Source organism: Anomaloglossus baeobatrachus, chromosome 3 (genome assembly GCF_048569485.1).
Source record: "Anomaloglossus baeobatrachus isolate aAnoBae1 chromosome 3, aAnoBae1.hap1, whole genome shotgun sequence".
Classification (NCBI taxonomy): Eukaryota; Metazoa; Chordata; class Amphibia; order Anura; family Aromobatidae; genus Anomaloglossus; species Anomaloglossus baeobatrachus.
In genome coordinates this window covers 465,115,649-465,138,427 of record NC_134355.1, presented here as the reverse complement: position 1 = coordinate 465,138,427, position 22,779 = coordinate 465,115,649, and the positions used below count along the sequence as shown (strand labels likewise).

The 22,779-nt window shown below is 45.3% G+C and overlaps 1 protein-coding gene across 1 annotated transcript in view; it reads left to right on the top strand.

Annotated features, from left to right (window-relative positions):
* Nucleotides 1–22,779, top strand: part of RFC4 (replication factor C subunit 4) — a 71,696-nt gene that overhangs the window by 37,355 nt on the left and 11,562 nt on the right. Inside the window, exons 2-5 of the mRNA XM_075338540.1 lie at nucleotides 1,985–2,063; nucleotides 7,959–8,038; nucleotides 16,490–16,609; nucleotides 17,722–17,865. Of these exons, the coding sequence (XP_075194655.1) occupies nucleotides 1,985–2,063; nucleotides 7,959–8,038; nucleotides 16,490–16,609; nucleotides 17,722–17,865 (423 nt within the window). The remainder of the gene's footprint in view (nucleotides 1–1,984; nucleotides 2,064–7,958; nucleotides 8,039–16,489; nucleotides 16,610–17,721; nucleotides 17,866–22,779) is intronic.

The window sequence follows — 22,779 nt, the reverse complement described above, 5'->3', positions numbered from 1 at the left end:
CGCGCAAAAACGTTGAGAAAGACACTCAGTGCGCACATAGTCTAGAAGCTTTTATACAGCTCTGGCAAAAATTAAGAGACCACTGCAAAATTGTCAGTTTTTCTGATTTTTCTCTTTATTGGTATATTTTTGGTTAAAATGTAAATTATTTTATTCTATAAACTACTGACAATGTCTCCGAATTTCCAAGCAATACATTTTGTATTTTCTGAAAATGAGAAAGGGTCAAAATAACAATAAAATGCATTGCTTTCAGACCTCAAATAATGCAAAGAAAACAAGTTCCTAATCATTTAGAAACAACCATACTAATGTTTTAACTCAAGAACAGTTCAGAAAATAAATACAAAATGTATTGCTTGGAAATTCGGAGACATGTTGTCAGTAGTTTATAGAATAAAAAAAAAAAAATTACATTTTACTCAAAAATATTCCATGAATAGAAGAAACTCCAGGAAAAATTAATGGTGATTTTATTTAACAAAACATTTCAGAGAGTTCTTTCTCCTTCATCTGGTCAAAATCACTTTCTCTCGATCTCTAATGTTATATATATATATATATATATATATATATATATATATATATATATATATATATATATATATATATATATATATATATATATATATATATATATATATATATATATATATATATATATATATATCTATCATTATAATATAATATAAAAAAAAAAAAGTGTTCTCCATAATGGTCAATCCACTTTTTATCATCCTCATTTTAGCTGTCACTCTATAGCTCACGCTGCTTACCCTCACTTGCTTCACCATCACATTAGTCTTCACCGGACTCCACAGGTTTGTGTCCTTTAAGATATCACGTTCTTTTTAATATGTATCTCCCTTTTCTTCTATTTTTCTCTAATTCCTCATTTTACACATTGGGGTTTTTTTTTAATTTTTTTTCTCAACACCTGTAAAATCAATTTGGTCAATATTATTAGTTTATTCATTTGTATTACAGAACTTTTTTACAATTTGAATTCTCTGTACCGTTATACCATGTGCCTTTTTTTTTTTCTTCTCCTAAAAAGGGGCTGTCACTTAGAATTGACTCTCCTATTTACACCCTGCTTGCACGTGTTTGTTTTTTTTTTTATGTGATTTTTGACCGGATAGAGAACTCTTCGAAACGCGTTGGTAAAGAAAATCACCATTAATTTTTTCTGGCGTTTCCTTCTATTCATGGCAGTGTGGCATTAACTTTTCCTACTTTATTCTAAATCTACCTACACGTGGGGCTGCAGTATCTGTATTATACACCAGTACTGTGGTTGTGACTGTCACAGGTGATCCTCTGTGCTTTCACACTCATTCATCCCTCAGGTAATACCCTATTTGGTCTTCTGTCTTCCAGCTTTTATTACAGATACCTCGTGAAAAATGTAAATTTCCAGTTAAAGCAACATTTTGAGGTTAAAAATGTATTTTTTTCATTTTTCACGTTTTCATGGCTCAACGTTAAAAAAAAAAACAAAAAAAAAAACCAATTTCCGTGAAGCACCTGTGGGCTTTAGATACTGACCAAACATATAGATAAATTCCTTGAACGGTCTAGTTTCCAAAATCGGGTCACTTGTGGGGAAGCTCCACTGTTTAGGCACATCAGGGGCTCTCCAAATGCGATATGGTGTCCGCTAATGGTTGCAGCTATTTTAGCATTCAAAAATTCAAATGGCGAGGATAATTGGGTTTACTTTCTTCAATTTTTTTTTCTTCTCTTGTATTGGGTGTAATGTGTGTGGTTGTCCATATGAGGGCACTCTAAAGTAACATTTTATTTTCTACTAGTCATTTCTGTGTACTTATTGTATGTATTTATTTTTTATAATATTATACCGAAGACAATTGACTCTACATGACCTATATTAGTTTTGTGTGGCACAAAGTAAGAAACATGTCTTTAATTCCTGATTCCGTGCTTTGTTTTATCTCATATTTATCATATGGTTTCTGTGCAGCCGCCCCAAATGTGTGGATGAAGTTGCTTTCCAAGAAGAGGTGGTGGCTGTGCTGAAAAAGTCACTGCAAGGAGCTGATGTAAGTCACATTGTGTAGAGCTTGTTTCCATTACCGTAAAAGTAAATTCACAAGTATCTTTAACTCCTAATAAAACACAAGGTAAGTCATACACAGCGCCATAATCTTCCTGCAGAATGCACAGGTTGTGCACAGAGGTTCGGATTCCTTGCTCTATTAAGCTGGGTTTACACACTGCAACATCGCAAAGGACATCGCTGTAACGTCACCGGTTTGGTGACGCAACAGCGACCTCCCTAAGTCTCTGCTAAGTCTCTGGTGAGCGTTCAAACAGGCAAACCTGGCCAACAACGCAACAGCGATCCGGACCTGCAGAGCGACCTAGCTGGTTGTTGGGGACGTTGATAAGCAGCTTTTTGAAAGGGAAGTTGCTAACAAAGTCGCTGCAAAGTCTTCACACACTGAAACTTCATGCTGCACAGCGGGAAACAAAGGACCTAGGAATGGTCCTGAAGGATTTGTAACGATTACAACTTCACAGCAGGGGCCGGGTCGCCGATAGGTTTCACACACTGCAACATCGCAAACAACATCGCTATTGCGTCACAAAACCGGTGACGTTACAGCGATGTCGTTTGAGATGTTGCAGTGTGTAAACCCAGCTTAAGTCACTGTAGTCAGTGGGACCTTAACAAAAAATCTACAAGTGCATCTCAATAAATTAGAATATCATCAAAAAGTTACTTTTTTTCAGTAATTCAATACAAAAAGTGAAACACATTATATAGTCATTACAAACAGAGTGATCTATTTCAAGTGTTTTTCTGGTAAGGTTGATGATGGCTTACAGCCAATTAACCCTAGAACGCATACCTGGGGCATCGCAGGCCTGCTGGGTTACTTGTTTTCTATGGTAGATTTCTATCGTTGCGCGTTCTAGGGTTAAAACCCAAAAGTCATTATCTCAGAGAATTTTAATAAGTAACACAAAACACTTGCAAAGACTAGCTAAGTATTTAAAATGGTCCCTTAGGCCCATTTCACACGTCAGTGAAAAACAGACGTTTTTCACTGGTGTGTAAAACACGCACATGTGCCTGCGTGTGCCGTGAATCACGGCACACGTGGGTTGTCGAAGTGCAATCCGAGCTCCGTTCTCCGTGGCCCGTGATTGCACTTAGCAATCAACTCACCTGTGCCCGCTCCTGCTCTCCGTGGTGCTGAATCCTCCCGCGGTGCAGCATCCGGCCGGCGGTGAGCCCTGCAGCAGCTGCTTCCGGGTCGGCTGTGTCGTGCATCATTAAGATGCGCGACAGTAATCAGCCGGCTTAGAAGCAGCCGGCAGAACGGGCTGCAGAGGACATCGCTGGACGCCGGGTGAGTAAAAATGTTTATTATTTTAAATGCACGTTTTTTTCTGGCACGTGTTTCACGGACCACACCACTGCGTGGTCCGTGGGACATCAGTGATGCCAGAAAAAAATGGACATGTCTCCGTGCGGCAATCACGCACACGCGGGTACGCCGCACGGAGACACGTGCAGTGACAAATCACTGACGTGTGAGCAGACCCATTCATTATAATGGGTCTGCGTATGTCAGTGATTCTGGTACGTTTAAAAAAAAAAAAGCACAAACGTACCAGAATCACTGACGTGTGAAAGGGGCCTAAGTCTGGTTCAGTAGGCTACACACTCATGGGGTTACCATGGCAGTGATCGGGTCTCTGTGATTGCATTACAGGGACCCGATCACCAGGGAGAGGTAAGCGACTCACTCCCTGCCTTCTGAATGCTGGGATCGCAGCATTCAGGGGGTTAAACTGCTGGGAGCGGTGCCGGCACTTCTCCAGGCAGTGAGAGCCGGGTCCCAGCTGTAACATCTAGTGGCTATTGCAGGGTACAGTGTAGCAGCCCTCGCCATGACTTAAAAAAAAATAATTAAAAAACGCATGTAAAAAAAACCCCCCACAAATGCGATTAAAAAATGAAATTTTTTTTCTGCTGCATTTTTCCTGCCAAAAAATGCAGTTATGTGCAGAAAATCTGCTACGTGTGCCGGTGGCTACCTAGAAGAATTGATCCTTTGATGTTTGAAGGCAAAGAGTGGTCACACTAAATATTGATTAGATTTCTCCTTTGTGCATTCACTGTGCATTTTAATTGATATAATAAACTACTAAACACTTCTTTCTGTATAGAATCAAAGGACATACAGTGCAATGGGGACATCATATATTCTCTCCCAACACATAAATACAATTATATATGGAATGTCCTTTGTTTTGATACAGAACAGTTATAACTAGTGTAATGTCTATCCGCTCTAAAAGCCCAAGTGTGTTCTCACATTGGCTATTGATACCAGTAACCTTTTTGGCTGTGGGTGTGAATAATGTACTTATGGTGATTGTAAAAGACACTGACTGAGCTTCTTGGCTTCTAAAAATATAGTAGCTAGCTATCCAAGACATTTAAGCAAGCTTAGTAGGCCAGTATGTAAATGCCAGTTGTAATTTTAGTATTCAGATTGATTTACAAAGTAGTAGAATCTTCTAGCCACACACATCCCTTGCTGTTTAAAGGGAACCAACCATCAGGATTTTCGTGTATAAGCTGCAGCCAGTGCAGTACTGGCACTATCAGGCACGTTGTGTACATACCATTAGGGTGCAGCTCGGGTGTTTAGGCAGTGAAATTCATCTTTATAAAGTTTGAAATTTCGTGCACTTTTTGATTGACGTGTGCACCTCTCTGTTAATGTCCGGGCGGGTTATGCAGGAGTTCCCCGCCCCCCCACCAGCCTGTTCCTCCCTCTCTCCTGATGTCCGGGCGGGTTATGCACGTGTTCCCCGCCCCCCCGCGCCGCCTGTTCCTCCCTCCCTCTGGCTGTATGTAAATATCTAATCTTCAGAAACATGGCGCCGGAGTGGGCCTCTGCGCATAGCGCTTATCTCCGGCGCCATGTTTCTGAAGCCCGCATTACAGCTTGGTGTCTGCAGACTGCAGAACAGCTGATCGGAGGACGCGATCAGCTGTAGCTATGATGACGTGCCGCCTCAGGACACCGGGCCAGGACAGCAGCCTGCCAGCGACATCGGGGGTCAGGTGAGGTAAGTTCACAATGGACTCACATGACCCCGTGACGGCAGTGCTGCGAGACCCGGTCACGGTAGTGATATCGCGTCCTCCGATCAGCTGTTTTACAGTCTGCAGACACCAAGCTGTGTAATGCGGGGGCTTCAGAAACATGGCGCCGGAGATAAGCGCTATGCGCAGAGGCCCACTCCGGCGCCATGTTTCTGAAGATTAGCATTTTACATACAGCCGGAGGGAGAGAGGAACAGTCGGCGCGGGGGGGCGGGGAACACGTGCATAACCCGCCCGGACATCAGGAGAGAGGGAGGAACAGGCTGGTGGGGGGCGGGGAACTCCTGCATAACCCGCCTGGACATTAACAGAGAGGTGCACACGTCAATCAAAAAGTGCACGAAATTTCAAACTTTATAAAGATGAATTTCACTGCCTAAACACCCGAGCTGCCCCCTGATGGTATGTACACACTGTGCCTGATAGTGCCAGTACTGCACTGGCTGCAGCTTATACACGAAAATCCTGATGATTGGTTCCCTTTAATGATATTGTTTCCGTACTGTGCTGCTGCAGGATGCTGGGACAGATTTAAATAGAAACTTTGTAGCACTTGGTTATCAGCAGAAAATTACCTGTTTCTTTTAAAACGTTTTCTTTTTAATGTAGTGTATGTTTTACACATTTTGGGAATGGTTTTTGTGTTTTTGCTTGTTTTTCCCCTCCTTTTTCATATAATCTGTACTGAAACTATGGAATATAAATTTTGCCATTTTCAATGTGGCTACTAGAGCTTTCTTTAGACTCACTACCGTATTTTTCGGACCATAAGACGCAATTTTTTCCCCCCAAATGTTGGGGGAAAGTAGGGGGTGCGTCTTATGGTCTGAATATAGGGCTGCGGCCGGGAATGAGGGTGCAGTGGTGGAGCGGGTCATCGGCGGCACGAGCAGGCTGTAGCAGCGCCTGCCGTGACACGTAAGCCCGCTCATTACATATGCACGCCCATCATCTCTCAGCGCTGAAGGCAGCGCTGACAGGGGGCAGAATGATGGGCGGGGGGTGCGCGCATAGTAAACAGCCGGCCGTGATCACCCCTGGCAACTACAGTTTGGAGTGATCATGTGCGGCTGTATTCACTGCTCCCCATGCACCATCATCAGCGCGAGGGGCAGTGAATAAGTACGGTACACTCACCCGTCACCGTTCCCCCTGCAGCACCGCGATCTCCTCCTGTCCGCCGGCCAGCTGATCTATGTAGAGAGTGGTGAGCACAGAGATGACGTCATCCCTGTGCGCGCTCTTCACACACATCAGCCAGCAGACAGGAGGACATCACGATGCTGCAGGGGAACGGCTCCACACAGGTCAGCACCGGGGGCAGTGAATCAGTACACGCACCCGTCACCGTTCCCCCTGCAGCACCGCGATGTCCTCCTGTCTGCCGGCCAGCTGATCTGTGTAGCGAGCGGTGAGCACAGTGATGACGTCATCGCTGTGCGCGCCGCTAGTCACGCAGGTCAGCTGATCAGCAAACAGCAGGACGAGCGATGCTGCAGGGGAACGGTGACTGCTCCACACAGGTCAGCAGTGCTGCTGCCGCCACAGACAGAGGGAGGAGCGATGCTGCATGGAGCGAGGAAAGGTGAGTATAAGCGTGGTTTTTTTTTTTTTGTGTGATACATGCCATATAGCAGGATGGATGAAGCCATATAGCAGGATGGATGGGGCCATATAGCAGGATGGATGGGGCCATATAGCAGGATGGATGGGGGTATATAGCAGGATGGATGGAGGTATATAGCAGGATGGATGGGGGTATATAGCAGGATAGCAGTATATAGCAGGATAAGGGCATATACCAGGATGGTGAGCATATAGCAGGATGCCGGTATATAGCAGGATGCCGGTATATAGCAGGATAAAGGCATATACCAGGATGGGGTACATATACAAGGCAGGAGGATCATTACCAGGATGGGGTACCTTAGTAGAGAATTTGAGGATATTACCCCCATAACAGTGTCAGCAGCAGATCCTCGCCCCATAACAGTGTGTCATAACCACATTTTTTGCTTAAAATTTTATTTTCCTCCTCTAAAACCAGGGTGTGTCTTCTAGTCCGGTGCGTCTTATAGTCCGAAAAATATGGTACCTTTCAGGAAATAATATACAGGGTGGGCCATAAGTATGGATACACACTGATAAAATGGCAGTGGTTGCTGATATCACCTTACTGTTTGTAGCATATTAGTACATGGGAGGGGCCAAACATTTGAGGTCGGATAATGCCCATGGCGGCCATCTGCAAAGCCGCCATTTTGAATTCAACTTTTATTTTTTTTTCAATGGGAAGGGGGTCATGTGACACATCAAACACATAGAAACAAGAAAAACCATGGTGTGCTCATTTTTAACATATCTTTTATTCATTATCGAGTTATTGACACATTTGTGACATGGAACGACAGTAACCCACTAAACGATGTGCTCAAACTGCTGCCCATTGCGTTGTATTGACAACGCGATTCTCTTCTCCCACTCTTGACACACCGAGAGCAATACCACAAATCCAGGATGTGGGGCACCTGAAACAGCGGATACAGGAGGCCCGTGGTAGCGATTGCTCTCGGTGTGTCAAGACTATGTGTATGTACATAGAGTCTGATAATATGGAAGAAGACATGTCGGAAACCTATAGTCACCCTTTACCTGCCATTCTGCACTTGATCTGATTACTGAAGTGGGATTACAGATGCCGTAAATAAGTAAACGTAGCTGACTATATGGTGATGTTCTCTGAATGTGTCTGGACTGACTGTTTTCATGTTTGCTTACTAAGTCTTTTCTTCTACCCCTGTACTAGCTCCCTAATCTTCTCTTCTATGGGCCACCTGGAACTGGGAAAACATCTACAATTTTGGCAGCAGCTAGAGAGCTATACGGGTATGTGACAATGGAAAACAAAGTGCAAAGCCCCATACTTGCTGAATTTGCTGATTGTGAACTTTTCAGTCTCCTATTTTCTGTGTTCGATTCTTCTGCAATATATGTAAAGATGTCATGTACACTTCAAGTCTGTAAACCTGGAAAATGACAAAGTAAACAAATGATGTACATTATTGCTTTTAAGTTAAATGGATGCTCCTTATTGCTGGCCTATCATATGTCAGAGGAAAAGCGGGAAAAGGTTTTTTAAAAAAAAAACCAAAAAACTGCATTATACATTAGGAAGGCTGGTTTCTTCCAACATTCATGGTCAGAGTCTAATCTGGCCTTTTATATTTTTAAGGCTGCCCCTTGTGGTGAACTCTTCTCTTTATGGTATGCCTACACGAGCATTGAAATCGGACGAGTGCAATGCGAGAAAATCTCTCATTGCACTCTGACCAATGTTAGTCAATGAGGGAGAGCAGTTGGCCAGCTTTTCTTGCATTCAGATTCTGGATGCGAGAAAAGCGTCAGCATGCTGCAATTTTCTGCTACAGCCGTATCACTCGCACCCATTCAAGTGAATGGATGCGAGAGAAACATTAGACTGCATTCAGATGTTATCCCAGTGCAGTGCGATATACGCACAGGCTGACAATGGAGGAGATGGGAGGATTAACCCCTCCCTCTCCTCCGCAGCGCCCGGCCTCAGCTTTGCAGCTGGAACCCGATTGCAGGATCGGGTCACAATCGCATGACACTCGGCTCGCACTCGCAGGAGAGCCTGAGTCGGGGGTCATTAGCATATCACATCTGATGCTCTTGCATTGGATGACATACGCTCGTATGAGTCCAGCCTTATGGTAGACATGGATACTGGGAACACCTACTTTTTGGGGAGTGCTCTTCACTTAGGTGGATGTTGTGAAGGGTTTTTTTTTCACCATGGAGCAGATTTTGTGATCTTCCACCACTGTTCTCTTCATGTTTTCCTTCACTATCTGACTTGAAATCACAAACATCATTTCCCGTCAATTAGGAACTAAAATTATTTATATTTTTTTGCCAAATGCCAGAATGACCGAGAATGTTTTAAGGCATTTTTACTACTTTCTGCAAAGTCAAAAGTTTGCATACATTTCATTAATAACTGAGCCATGTTTATAGGTCGCATTGCTCGCACCTGCCTTTTTAGCTTTGCCCATGCATTTTCAATAGGATTGAGATCAGGGCCTTGTGATGGTCACTCCGAAACATTGACTTTATCCTTTAAGCCACTTAGTAACCAGTTTGGCAGTATGTAGCATTATATTTGGCAAATATTAATAATTTTGGTTCCCAATTGACCTAAAACAGGAAAGGGTTATTCTGATTTCTTGTCAAATTGTGAGACTAACATGCATATGTGTCTTTTCTTTGTCGCTCCTAATTGGGAGACCCAGACAATTGGGTGTATAGCTACTGCCTCCGGAGGCCACACAAAGTATTACACTTAAAAGTGTAAAGCCCCTCCCCTTCTGCCTATACACCCCCCGTGGGATCACGGGCTCCTCAGTTTTCATGCTTTGTGCGAAGGAGGTCAGACATCCACGCATAGCTCCACTGTTTAGTCAGCAGCAGCTGCTGACTATGTCGGATGGAAGAAAAGAGGGCCCATACTAGGGCCCCCAGCATGCTCCCTTCTCACCCCACTTTTGTCGGCGGTGTTTGTTAAGGTTGAGGTACCCATTGCGGGTACGGAGGCTGGAGCCCACATGCTGCTTCCTTCCCCATCCCCCTTAGGGCTCTGGGTGAAGTGGGATTTTACCGGTCTCCAGGCACTGAGACCGTGCTCCGTCCACAGCCCCAGGGTATTCTGCTGGATATGGAGCTGAGTATCGTCAGGGACAGGGCCCTGCTACGTCAAGGTACTCTGTGTCCCCGTACAGACCGCGCGCAGACACACCGCAGCATTGCTGGGTGTGTTAGTGCGCCGGGGACAACAGCGCTGCGCGCTTGTGCCACTACTCACTACAGCTCTGCTGAGTGAGTCAATGTATTGGGAACTGCCGCGCTGGCCGCTGCTGTCAGTTTACGCTGCGGCGCGGCTGGGACTTGTGGTGCGCCGGGGACTTCCGCGCTGGCCGTGCATATATGACGGCCGCGCTTATTACTCGAGTCCCCGGCTTTTGCGGCCTAGTTTCGTTTCGTTCCCGCCCCCAGGCCTGCCAGTCAGGGGAAGGGCGGGACGCTGTACAGAACGTCAGCGCAGAGGGCTGGAGTCTACTTTACATACTCCAGCCCTCACACTGGGCACAGTGGGACGCCAGTTTCCCGCACTTTGTCTGAGGCACGCCCACGGTCCGCCCCTCTTCACAGAACGCCGGCAGCCATTCCTGTGTGCAGTCTGAGCTGGAGAGGGGAGACAAGTTCTGGGAGACCCAGACACGGGATTCTGGCGACCACACACCCGCGTTTGAGCGGGCGGTAAGCGGCACCTCTGGTGCTGACCCCACTAGTGCCGAAGTGTACATTTGTATTTTTATGCTTGCATGCTATACATTGCACTGTACGGTCGCTGGTGATTCTTGGCTATATACCCTCCTAGATGGCTCAGAGGAGACAACAGCTCTGACCCCCATTGTGTGCAGTGCTCGGCCCCTGTGGCACTTGCTCGGCCGGGGCCTCTGCTAGAGGTGACCCAGGGAGAACCACCTGTGAATACTGTCCAGGTGACGGGGACGGAGTTTGCAGTTTTTGCTGATAGATTGTCTGTGACTATGACTAAAATTCTAGAAACTTTGCAGTCTAGACCAGTAACTCAGACCATGGGCACTGTTGAATCATTGCTCCCTGGTCCCCCTCAGTTGGAACAGCTCCGGGCTCCGGGGGTGTCCCATGCATCCCAGGGTGAAGGCTCTGACACGGACGACAGTCCCAGGCAGCCTAAGCGAGCTCGCTATGAGCGGCCCTCGACTTCAATCAGGATTCTGATCCTGAGACCGCTCTCAATCTGGATACTCCTGATGGTGACGCCATAGTGAATGATCTTATAGCGTCCATCAATAGAATGTTGGATATTTGTCCCCCAGCTCCTCCAGTGGAGGAGTCAGCTTCACAGCAGGAGAAATTCCATTTCAGGTATCCCAAGCGTAAATTAAGTACTTTTCTGGACCACTCTGACTTTAGAGAGGCAGTCCAGAAACACCACGCTTATCCAGATAAGCGTTTCTCCAAACGGCTTAAGGATACACGTTATCCCTTTCCCCCTGACGTGGTCAAGGGCTGGACCCAGTGTCCCAAGGTGGATCCTCCAATCTCCAGGCTTGCGGCTAGATCCATAGTTGCAGTGGAAGATGGGGCGGCACTTAAAGATGCCACTGACAGACAGATGGAGCTCTGGTTGAAATCCATCTATGAAGCTATCGGCGCGTCGTTTGCTCCAGCATTCGCAGCCGTATGGGCACTCCAAGCTATTTCAGCTGGTCTTACACAGATTGACACGGTCACACGTACATCTGTTCCGCAGGTGGCATCCTTAACCTCTCAAATGTCGGCATTTGCGTCTTACGCGATTAATGCTGTCCTGGACTCTACGAGCCGTACGGCAGTGGCGTCCGCCAACTCCGTGGTTTTACGCAGAGCCTTGTGGTTAAGGGAATGGAAGGCAGATTCTGCTTCCAAAAAGTGCTTAACCAGTTTGCCATTTTCTGGTGACCGACTGTTTGGTGAGCGTTTGGATGAAATCATTAAACAGTCCAAGGGTAAGGATTCATCCTTACCTCAGCCCAGACAAAACAAACCCCAACAGAGGAGGGGACAGTCGGGGTTTCGGTCCTTTCGAGGCTCGGGCAGGTCCCAATTCTCCTCGTCCAAAAGGACTCAAAAGGATCAGAGGAGCTCAGATTCTTGGCGGGCTCAGTCACGCCCAAAAAAGACAGCCGGAAGACCCGCTACCAAGGCGGCTTCCTCATGACTTTCGGCCTCCTCTCTCCGCATCCTTGGTCGGTGGCAGGCTCTCCCGCTTTGGCGACATTTGGCTGCCACAGGTCAAAGACCGTTGGGTGAGAGACATTCTGTCTCACGGGTACAGGATAGAGTTCAGTTCTCGTCCTCCAACTCGATTCTTCAGAACTTCTCCACTTCCCGACCGAGCCGATGCTCTTCTGCAAGCGGTGTGCACTCTAAAGGCAGAAGGAGTGGTGACCCCTGTTCCTCTTCAGGAGCAAGGTCACGGTTTTTACTCCAATTTGTTTGTGGTGCCAAAAAAGGACGGGTCTTTCCGTCCCGTTCTGGATCTAAAACTGCTCAACAAGCACGTGAAAACCAGGCGGTTCCGGATGGAATCCCTCCGCTCCGTCATCGCCTCAATGTCTCAAGGAGATTTCCTAGCATCAATAGACATCAAGGATGCTTATCTCCACGTGCCGATTGCTCCAGAGCACCAGCGTTTTCTACGCTTCGTTATTGGAGACGAACACCTTCAGTTCGTAGCTCTGCCTTTTGGGCTGGCGACAGCCCCACGGGTCTTCACCAAGGTCATGGCAGCAGTAGTAGCAGTCCTGCACTCTCAGGGTCACTCTGTGATCCCGTATTTGGACGATCTACTTGTCAAGGCACCCTCTCAAGAGGCATGCCAACACAGCCTGAACGTTGCGCTGGAGACTCTCCAGAGTTTCGGGTGGATCATCAACTTTTCAAAGTCAAATCTGACCCCGACCCAATCGCTAACATATCTTGGCATGGAGTTTCATACTCTCTCAGCGATAGTGAAGCTTCCGCTGGACAAACAGCGTTCACTACAGACAGGGGTGCAATCTCTCCTTCAAGGCCAGTCACACCCCTTGAGACGCCTCATGCACTTCCTAGGGAAGATGGTAGCAACAATGGAGGCAGTCCCTTTCGCGCAGTTTCATCTGCGTCCACTACAATGGAACATTCTCCGCCAATGGGACGGGAAGTCGACGTCCCTCGACAGGAACGTTTCCCTTTCTCAGGTGGCCAAGGAATCTCTTCGGTGGTGGCTTCTTCCCACATCATTGTCAAAAGGAAAGTCCTTCCTACCCCCATCCTGGGCGGTGGTTACGACAGACGCGAGTCTATCAGGGTGGGGAGCAGTTTTTCTCCACCACAGGGCTCAAGGTACGTGGACTCAGCAAGAGTCCACCCTTCAGATCAATGTTCTGGAAATCAGAGCAGTGTATCTTGCCCTACAAGCCTTCCAGCAATGGCTGGAAGGCAAGCAGATCCGAATTCAGTCGGACAACTCCACAGCGGTGGCATACGTCAACCACCAAGGAGGAACACGCAGTCGGCAAGCCTTCCAGGAAGTCCGGCGGATTCTGACGTGGGTGGAAGACACGGCATCCACCATATCCGCAGTTCACATCCCAGGCGTGGAAAACTGGGAAGCAGACTTCCTCAGTCGCCAGGGTATGGACGCAGGGGAATGGTCTCTTCACCCGGACGTGTTTCAGGAGATCTGTCGCCGCTGGGGGATGCCGGACGTCGACCTAATGGCGTCCCGGCACAACAACAAGGTCCCGGCTTTCATGGCACGGTCTCACGATCACCGAGCTCTGGCGGCGGACGCCTTAGTTCAAGATTGGTCGCAGTTCCGGCTACCTTATGTGTTCCCACCTCTGGCACTGTTGCCCAGAGTGCTGCGCAAGATCAGGTCCGACTGCCGCCGCGCCATCCTCGTCGCTCCAGACTGGCCGAGGAGGTCGTGGTACCCGGATCTGTGGCACCTCACGGTAGGCCAACCGTGGGCACTACCAGACCGACCAGGCTTGTTGTCTCAAGGGCCGTTTTTCCATCTGAATTCTGCGGCCCTGAACCTGACTGTGTGGCCATTGAGTCCTGGATCCTAGCGTCTTCAGGATTATCTCAAGAGGTCATTGCCACCATGAGACAGGCTAGAAAACCATCCTCCGCCAAGATCTACCACAGGACGTGGAAGATATTCTTATCTTGGTGCTCTGCTCAGGGAGTTTCTCCCTGGCCATTTGCATTGCCTACTCTTCTTTCCTTCCTGCAATCCGGTTTGGAAAAAGGTTTGTCGCTCGGCTCCCTTAAAGGACAAGTCTCAGCGCTATCTGTATTTTTTCAGAAACGCCTAGCACGACTTCCTCAGGTACGCACGTTCCTGCAAGGGGTTTGTCATATCGTCCCTCCTTACAAGCGGCTGTTAGAGCCGTGGGATCTGAACAGGTTCTAATTGCTCTCCAGAAGCCGCCTTTCGAGCCTATGAGGGATGTTTCCCTTTCTCGCCTTTCACAGAAAGTGGCCTTTCTAGTAGCGGTCACGTCTCTTCGGAGAGTGTCCGAGCTAGCAGCGCTGTCATGCAAATCTCCCTTCCTGGTGTTTCACCAGGACAAGGTGGTTCTGCGCCCGATTCCGGAGTTTCTCCCTAAGGTGGTATCCCCCTTTCATCTCAATCAGGATATCTCCTTACCTTCTTTGTGTCCTCATCCAATTCATCAATGTGAAAAGGATTTGCATTTGTTGGGTCTGGTGAGAGCACTTAGAATCTACATTTCCCGCACGGCGCCTCTGCGCCGCTCGGATGCACTCTTTGTCCTTGTCGCTGGTCAGCGTAAAGGGTCGCAAGCTTCCAAATCCACCCTGGCTCGGTGGATCAAGGAACCAATTCTTGAAGCCTACCGTTCTGCTGGGATTCCGGTTCCCTCAGGGCTGAAGGCCCATTCTACCAGAGCCGTGGGTGCGTCCTGGGCATTACGGCACCAGGCTACGGCTCAGCAGGTGTGCCAGGCGGCTACCTGGTCGAGTCTGCACACTTTTACCAAGCATTATCAGGTGCATACCTACGCTTCGGCGGACGCCAGCCTAGGTAGACAAGTCCTTCAGGCGGCGGTTGCCCACCTGTAGGAAAGGGCTGTTTTACGGCCCTATCACGAGGTGTTATTTTACCCACCCAGGGACTGCTTTTGGACGTCCCAATTGTCTGGGTCTCCCAATTAGGAGCGACAAAGAAGAAGGGAATTTTGTTTACTTACCGTAAATTCCTTTTCTTCTAGCTCCAATTGGGAGACCCAGCACCCGCCCTGTTTTCTTAGGGATTTTTGTTTTTTCTGGTACACATGTTGTTCATGTTGAATGGTTTCAGTTCTCCGATGTTTCTTCGGATCGAATTTGTTTTTAAACCAGTTATTGGCTTTCCTCCTTCTTGCTTTTGCACTAAAACTGAGGAGCCCGTGATCCCACGGGGGGTGTATAGGCAGAAGGGGAGGGGCTTTACACTTTTAAGTGTAATACTTTGTGTGGCCTCCGGAGGCAGTAGCTATACACCCAATTGTCTGGGTCTCCCAATTGGAGCTAGAAGAAAAGGAATTTACGGTAAGTAAACAAAATTCCCTTCTTTAGATAGTGTATGTAAACTTCTGGTTTCAACTGTATGTGTGTATGTTTAGTGTGTGTTTGTATACATTGTGTGCAATATTGTGTGTATCAAACAAAGAAGAAAGAAAAGCGATCTTGTGGTCCAAAATGTAGTAATTTTATTAAGTGAAAAGGTGACCGGGAGAAAAGTACGGATTACATCACTGCAAACACTAGGTATAAATGCATCTATTGATGGAAATATCACCAGACTGCATACATCAGTCAGTGATTGACGGGACAATAACAGTGCCTAGCAAGAACCATTAATATAGCTGTATTTCTAACAAACTCATAGAGATGGAATAAATCCTTAATATAAGGTATACTTTATGCAAGGAGTCCAACAATGGGATACAGAGATAGTATGCATCATATCAATTATTAATTAATCCATGCAGGAAGGACACCTAAATAGGATACATGAGAAGGAGTATATCAAAATATCCATAGATCTATTAATAGAAAAAGTGCATATCAAGGCAGAATATCGAATTTCCATTAAGTACATAGTATGCCAGTGATAGACATCTGAAATTCACAAGGTACCATTCATATACTGTTAATAGGTGCCAATACGAAGTCTGAAGGCAGTCAATGGAAAGTAGAAGCATAGTATAATGCCCAAAGCTGCAGAAGGTGGTCACATGCATATAAAGACCGCATGACTGCGGAGAACCGAAATCATGTTAAATGAGCAGGATAGAAAAGACATCATCCCATCAAGACATTGATAACATTACCTAGGTATTGGTGGATGCAGTGTAAATGCGCCCGATGGGCATTTAGGTGTAAACCTTTGTCACCCCCCGACAGTTTATCCCTGTCACCTTTACACTTAATAAAATTACTATATTTTGGACCACAAGATCGCTTTCCTTTCTTCTTTGTTTGATTGCAGTGTTTTTGCGATTTGGTCCATATGATAGTCCTTATGGTCTGCTGGTTATAATATACATAATTGTATTTGATATATACATGTTTACCATTATGCAGATATTTCTAATACCTATATTTTATTGTTTAATATTATGTGTATGTATAATATAAAAATTATAATATTTAATTTTTTTAACCTATTTTCAGGCCAGAATTGTTCAGACAACGAGTTCTGGAATTAAATGCATCCGATGAAAGAGGGATACAAGTAATTCGTGAGAAAGTAAAAAACTTTGCTCAGCTGACAGTTGGCGGGACTCGTCCTGAGTAAGCAATATATTGTTCTCTCCTCATGACTATGCGATGAATTATATGTTAATCTGTAAGGGGTACTTCTCACACAGCGAGATCGCTGTTGAGTCACGTTTTTTGTGATGCACCAGTGACCTCATCAGCGATCTCGCTGTGTGTGACACTAAGCAGCGATCTGGCCCCTGCTGTGAAATCGCTGATCGTTACACACAGTTCTGGTTCATTTTTTTGCTCGTTGCTCTCCCGCTGTGCAGCACACATTGGCGTGTTTGACAGCAAGAGAGCAACAATCTGAATGTGCAGGGAGCCGGTGTCTGAAAGCTGTGGACACTGGTAACCAAGGTACCCATCGGGTAACTAAGCAAAGCGCTTTGCTTGGTTACCCGATCTTTACCTATGTTACTAGCGTACGCCGCTCTCAGGCTGCCAGTGCTGGCTCCCTGCACACATAGCCAGAGTACACATCAGGTAACTAAGCGAAGCGCTTCGCTTAGTAACCCGATGTGTACCCTGGCTACGAGTGCAGGGAGATAGCGCTAAGCGGTGTGCGCTGGTAACCAGGGTAAATATTGGGTAACCAAGCAAAGCATTTTGCTCAGTTATCCGATATTTACCTTGGTTACCAAGCGCAACATCATTTCCACAGTCGCAGGTGGCTGGTCGCTGATGAGATCTGCCTGATTGACAGCTCACCAGTGACCATGTAGCGACGCACCAGCGAACCTGACCAGGTCATATCGCTGGAGCGTCGCTTAAGTGTGATGGTACCCTAAGACATGCCTTTACAACACTGGTTCCAAACAGTCTTTCAAATATCCATTGCTAAAGCACTGTTAACCATTTAGCAGGTTTCATTCTCTTAAGAATCATTGTCATATGTTCATTGTACTACATACTAAATTATTTCACTACGACAATTTTGGGATTGTCCAGGATTAGAAACGGCACCACCCCTAACCATGGGCTTTGCACACATGGTATTGCTGCTCAGATACATTCACTTCAAAGGGACTGAATTGCAATAGCTGTGTTCTTCATAGAGTTTAGAATTGAAATGGCACCTAGATCTTCAACCATCTTAGTGTTTTACACATTTTTACAAATTTACTTTTCTTTTTTTTTTGTAGTGGAAAAACATGTCCCCCATTTAAAATCGTTATTCTGGATGAAGCAGACTCTATGACATCGGCTGCACAGGCTGCTTTAAGGCGCACCATGGAAAAAGAGTCTAAAACAACCCGATTTTGTCTCATTTGCAATTATGTCAGTAGGTAAGTTCTTACATTTTGGACAGAATCACCGGCACACGATAAACATCCCACTTTACTGTGATACTGCCACTACCGTAGTAATGCAGTCAGTGTATGATGCATTGAAACAGGGTGTTCTGTATCTGGGGGTACCTGACGCTGACTCTTTCTATTTTGTAAAGAAAGCATGAAAAGGAAAATTGAGGACAAACACGTGTGATGAAAGATACCAGTAACTGTGGGTTTCTTCAATTGGTGTTTAGTGTTTTATTCTGAACTCAAACCTCAGACAACTTGTGAAATGTATCTCTAAAAATCCCAGAGCTGTATATACTGTATCTTATGCATAACTGATTACATTGCAAAAATATTCCTAAATCATGTTCAGCTCTCATTACTTCCGCAGACAGATTTTCTTAAAGGGTTTCCATGTTCATAATTAGGTTGGCCTATCTTCAGGGGGACACATTAGCTGATTGGGTTGTGGTGCTCCCACCCCCCATTGACCAGCTATTTGACGAGGCCTTGGAGCTCACCCTCAGTGGGACCTGTTCTTCTCAGTTTATCTGCTAGCCTTCTGCATAGTATTGTAATGTCCCAGTTACTTTTGAATTGACGTCTCTATGCCACATTAAAGAGTGGAAGCTACAGAAAAGGTATCTTGGCCATGTTTTAGGCTTACAAGTTTTGATATGATGTAAAATGATGGCCAAAATACATTCAAAGCTAAACGTGTGTGTGTGTGTGTGTGTGTGTATGTGTGTGTGTGTGTGTGTGTGTGTGTGTGTGTAATATGTAAATATAATATAATATTTCTTTGTCGCTCCATTGGGAGACCCAGACAATTGGGTGTATAGGAAACTTAGATAATGGTATAATGCCTCAAGCATATGGAAAAATATTGGAATATACAATGAAAAATGCTACTTGCTAATTTGAACATGTGAATAATGAATTGCATACCTGCTATGAATATTAGGAAAAAGGAGATATTTAGCAATCGCATTGATCAATGTAACTGAGCCCCAAAACCTCGTCAAGGTATATCTCTATATTGGGGTCCCTAGCTCTGTGACCCTAACTGTGTGTCATCTCATTGCAATTAAAAACTGCTATGGGTGGAGAGGGGTAACTAAGGACTTTCTTATATAGGAGATGGAAAAAACATGGCCGAAAGGGGCGGAGCTGTGTTCACATTCAGAAAAAAAACTACATATAACTGAATAGGATAACTGAAGTGAGCACTAATATATATATATGAGTGCAAGCCAAAAATACATACTATATATAAGAATAAGGCTGCACATCAAACTTAGATAATGGTATAATGCCTCAAGCATATGGAAAAATATTGGAATATACAATGAAAAATGCTACTTGCTAATTTGAACATGTGAATAATGAATTGCATACCTGCTATGAATATTAGGAAAAAGGAGATATTTAGCAATCTCCTTTTTCCTAATATTCATAGCAGGTATGCAATTCATTATTCACATGTTCAAATTAGCAAGTAGCATTTTTCATTGTATATTCCAATATTTTTCCATATGCTTGAGGCATTATACCATTATCTAAGTTTGATGTGCAGCCTTATTCTTATATATAGTATGTATTTTTGGCTTGCACTCATATATATATATTAGTGCTCACTTCAGTTATCCTATTCAGTTATATGTAGTTTTTTTTCTGAATGTGAACACAGCTCCGCCCCTTTCGGCCATGTTTTTTCCATCTCCTATATAAGAAAGTCCTTAGTTACCCCTCTCCACCCATAGCAGTTTTTAATTGCAATGAGATGACACACAGTTAGGGTCACAGAGCTAGGGACCCCAATATAGAGATATACCTTGACGAGGTTTTGGGGCTCAGTTACATTGATCAATGCGATTGCTAAATATCTCCTTTTTCCTAATATTCATAGCAGGTATGCAATTCATTATTCACATGTTCAAATTAGCAAGTAGCATTTTTCATTGTATATTCCAATATTTTTCCATATGCTTGAGGCATTATACCATTATCTAAGTTTGATGTGCAGCCTTATTCTTATATATAGTATGTATTTTTGGCTTGCACTCATATATATATATTAGTGCTCACTTCAGTTATCCTATTCAGTTAATTGGGTGTATAGGTTCTGCCTCCGGAGGCCACACAAAGTATTACACTTAAAAGTGTAAAGCCCCTCCCCTTCTGCCTATACACCCCCCGTGCCTCACGGGCTCCTCAGTTTTTATGCTTTGTGCGAAGGAGGCTGACATCCACACATAGCTCCACATCTTGGTCAGCAGCAGCTGCTGACTATGTCGGATGGAAGAAAAGAGGGCCATAACAGCACGCCTTTCGCAGAAAGTGGCCTTCCTAGTAGCAGTCACATCACTTCGGAGAGTGTCTGAGCTAGCAGCGCTGTCATGCAAAGCCCCTTTCCTGGTGTTTCACCAGGACAAGGTGGTTCTGCGTCCGGTTCCGGAATTTCTCCCTAAGGTGGTATCCCCCTTTCATCTCAATCAGGATATCTCCTTACCCTCTTTTTGTCATCATCCAGTTCACCAATGTGAAAGGGATTTGCACTTGTTAGATCTGGTGAGAGCACTCAGACTCTACATTTCTCGTACGGCGCCCCTGCGCCGCTCGGATGCACTCTTTGTCCTTGTCGCTGGCCAGCGTAAAGGGTCACAGGCTTCCAAATCAACCCTGGCTCGGTGGATCAAGGAACCTATTCTCGAAGCCTACCGATCTTCTGGGCTTCCGGTTCCCTCAGGGCTAAGGGCCCATTCTACCAGAGCCGTGGGTGCGTCCTGGGCTTTGCGGCACCAGGCTACGGCTCAGCAGGTGTGTCAGGCAGCTACCTGGTCGAGCCTGCACACTTTCACGAAACACTATCAGGTGCATACCTATGCTTCGGCAGATGCCAGCCTAGGTAGACAAGTCCTTCAGGCGGCGGTTGCCCACCTGTAGGAAGGGGCCGTTTTACGGCTCTATTTCGAGGTTTTACTTTACCCACCCAGGGACTGCTTTTGGACGTCCCAATTGTCTGGGTCTCCCAATGGAGCGACAAAGAAGAAGGGAATTTTGTTTACTTACCGTAAATTCCTTTTCTTCTAGCTCCAATTGGGAGACCCAGCACCCGCCCCTGTTCCCTTCGGGCTGTTGTTCTTTGTGTACACATGTTGTTCATGTTCAATGGTTTCAGTTCTCCGAAATTTCTTCGGACTGAATTTACTTTAAACCAATTTATAACTTTTCCTCCTTCTTGCTTTTGCACCAAAACTGAGGAGCCCGTGAGGCACGGGGGGTGTATAGGCAGAAGGGGAGGGGCTTTACACTTTTAAGTGTAATACTTTGTGTGGCCTCCGGAGGCAGAAGCTATACACCCAATTGTCTGGGTCTCCCAATTGGAGCTAGAAGAAAAGGAATTTACGGTAAGTAAACAAAATTCCCTTCTTTCCTTTTTTTTTTACCGTAAAATTGTCATTTTATAAAAGGTACTGGGTTTGAATCTCACCAACGAGAACATCTGCAAGGAGTTTGTCTGTTCTCCCTGTGTTTGCGTGGGTTTCCTCCAGGTTCTCTGGTTTCCTCCCAAACTCTAAAGACCTACTGATAGGAAATTTAGTTGTGATCATTAACCCTTAACGACCGCGGGCAGTAATAGTACGTCCTAGCGGTCATAGTGTTACTGCCCGCGGTCTGCCGCCGGCAGCATGCCGCGATCGACGCACATCTCAGCTGATTTTCACAGCTGAGATGTGTGCCTGCCTTTAAATGGGGCTGTCAATATGTGACAGTGGCATTATAATCGTGATCACTGTAAACTGTTACTTACCGGCCGATACCGGAAGTCATGTGATGTGATCACGTGACTTCCGATGGTTGTCATGATAGCACAGGGTCATGTGATGACTCCTGTACTACAGATGAATTACTTCAGCTTCACTCGGCTCGGAGTGAGTGAGCGTATCTGCTGTTTACAGCTGTGTAGCTGTGATCAGCAGGTAGGGCAGAGCGATCGCATTGCTGATTGCTATAGCCCCCTAGGGGGACTAAAAAATTAAAAAGTTAAAAAAAAAAAAAATTTTAAAAAAAACCCCCTAAGTTCAGAAACGCCCGATCTATCAAAATATAAAATCAATTAATGTGATCAGTAAACGACATAGCGGCAAAAAAATTCCAAACGCCAAAATTACATTTTTTTGTCTCATAACTTTTGCGCAAAATGCAATAACAGGCGATCAAACTCTAGCATCTGTGCAAAAATGGTACAGTTAAAAATGTCAGCTCGAGATGCAAAAAAATAAGCCGTCACTGAGCCATAGATCCCAAAAAATGAGATTGCTACGGATCACGGAGTATGGCGTAAAACGTGCGCCACTTTTTTTGGACAAACGTCTGATTTTTTTTTTTTTTTTTTTTTTTTAACCCCTTTTATATAAAAGTAAACCTATACATGTTTGGTGTCTACGAACTCTCACCGACCTGAGGCATCACACTGACATCAGTTTTACCATATAGTGAACACAGTGAATAAAATATCTCAAACAATAGTGCTATCGCACTTTTTTTGCAATTTTTCTGCATTTGGAATTTTTTTTGCCATTTTCCAGTACACTATATGGTAAAACTCATCATTTAATTTAAAAGTACAGCTCGTTCCGCAAAAAAATGAGCCCTCATATGACCATATTGACTGAAAAATAAAAAATTTACGTCTCTCAGAAGAAGAATGGCGAAAGAAAACCCGGAATGCGAAAATGATGATGATGTCTGTAAATCGCTGCAGAATATCATGGCGCAATACATGCATAATATATATTACAGACATACCTAGTGTTTCCGACTTCAAAGGGCTTGATCCTGAGAAATCTCTATACCCACAACAATTTCTCTAACTCACATCCTAGCTGTATAAAAAGAGCGATGAATTCGTTCATT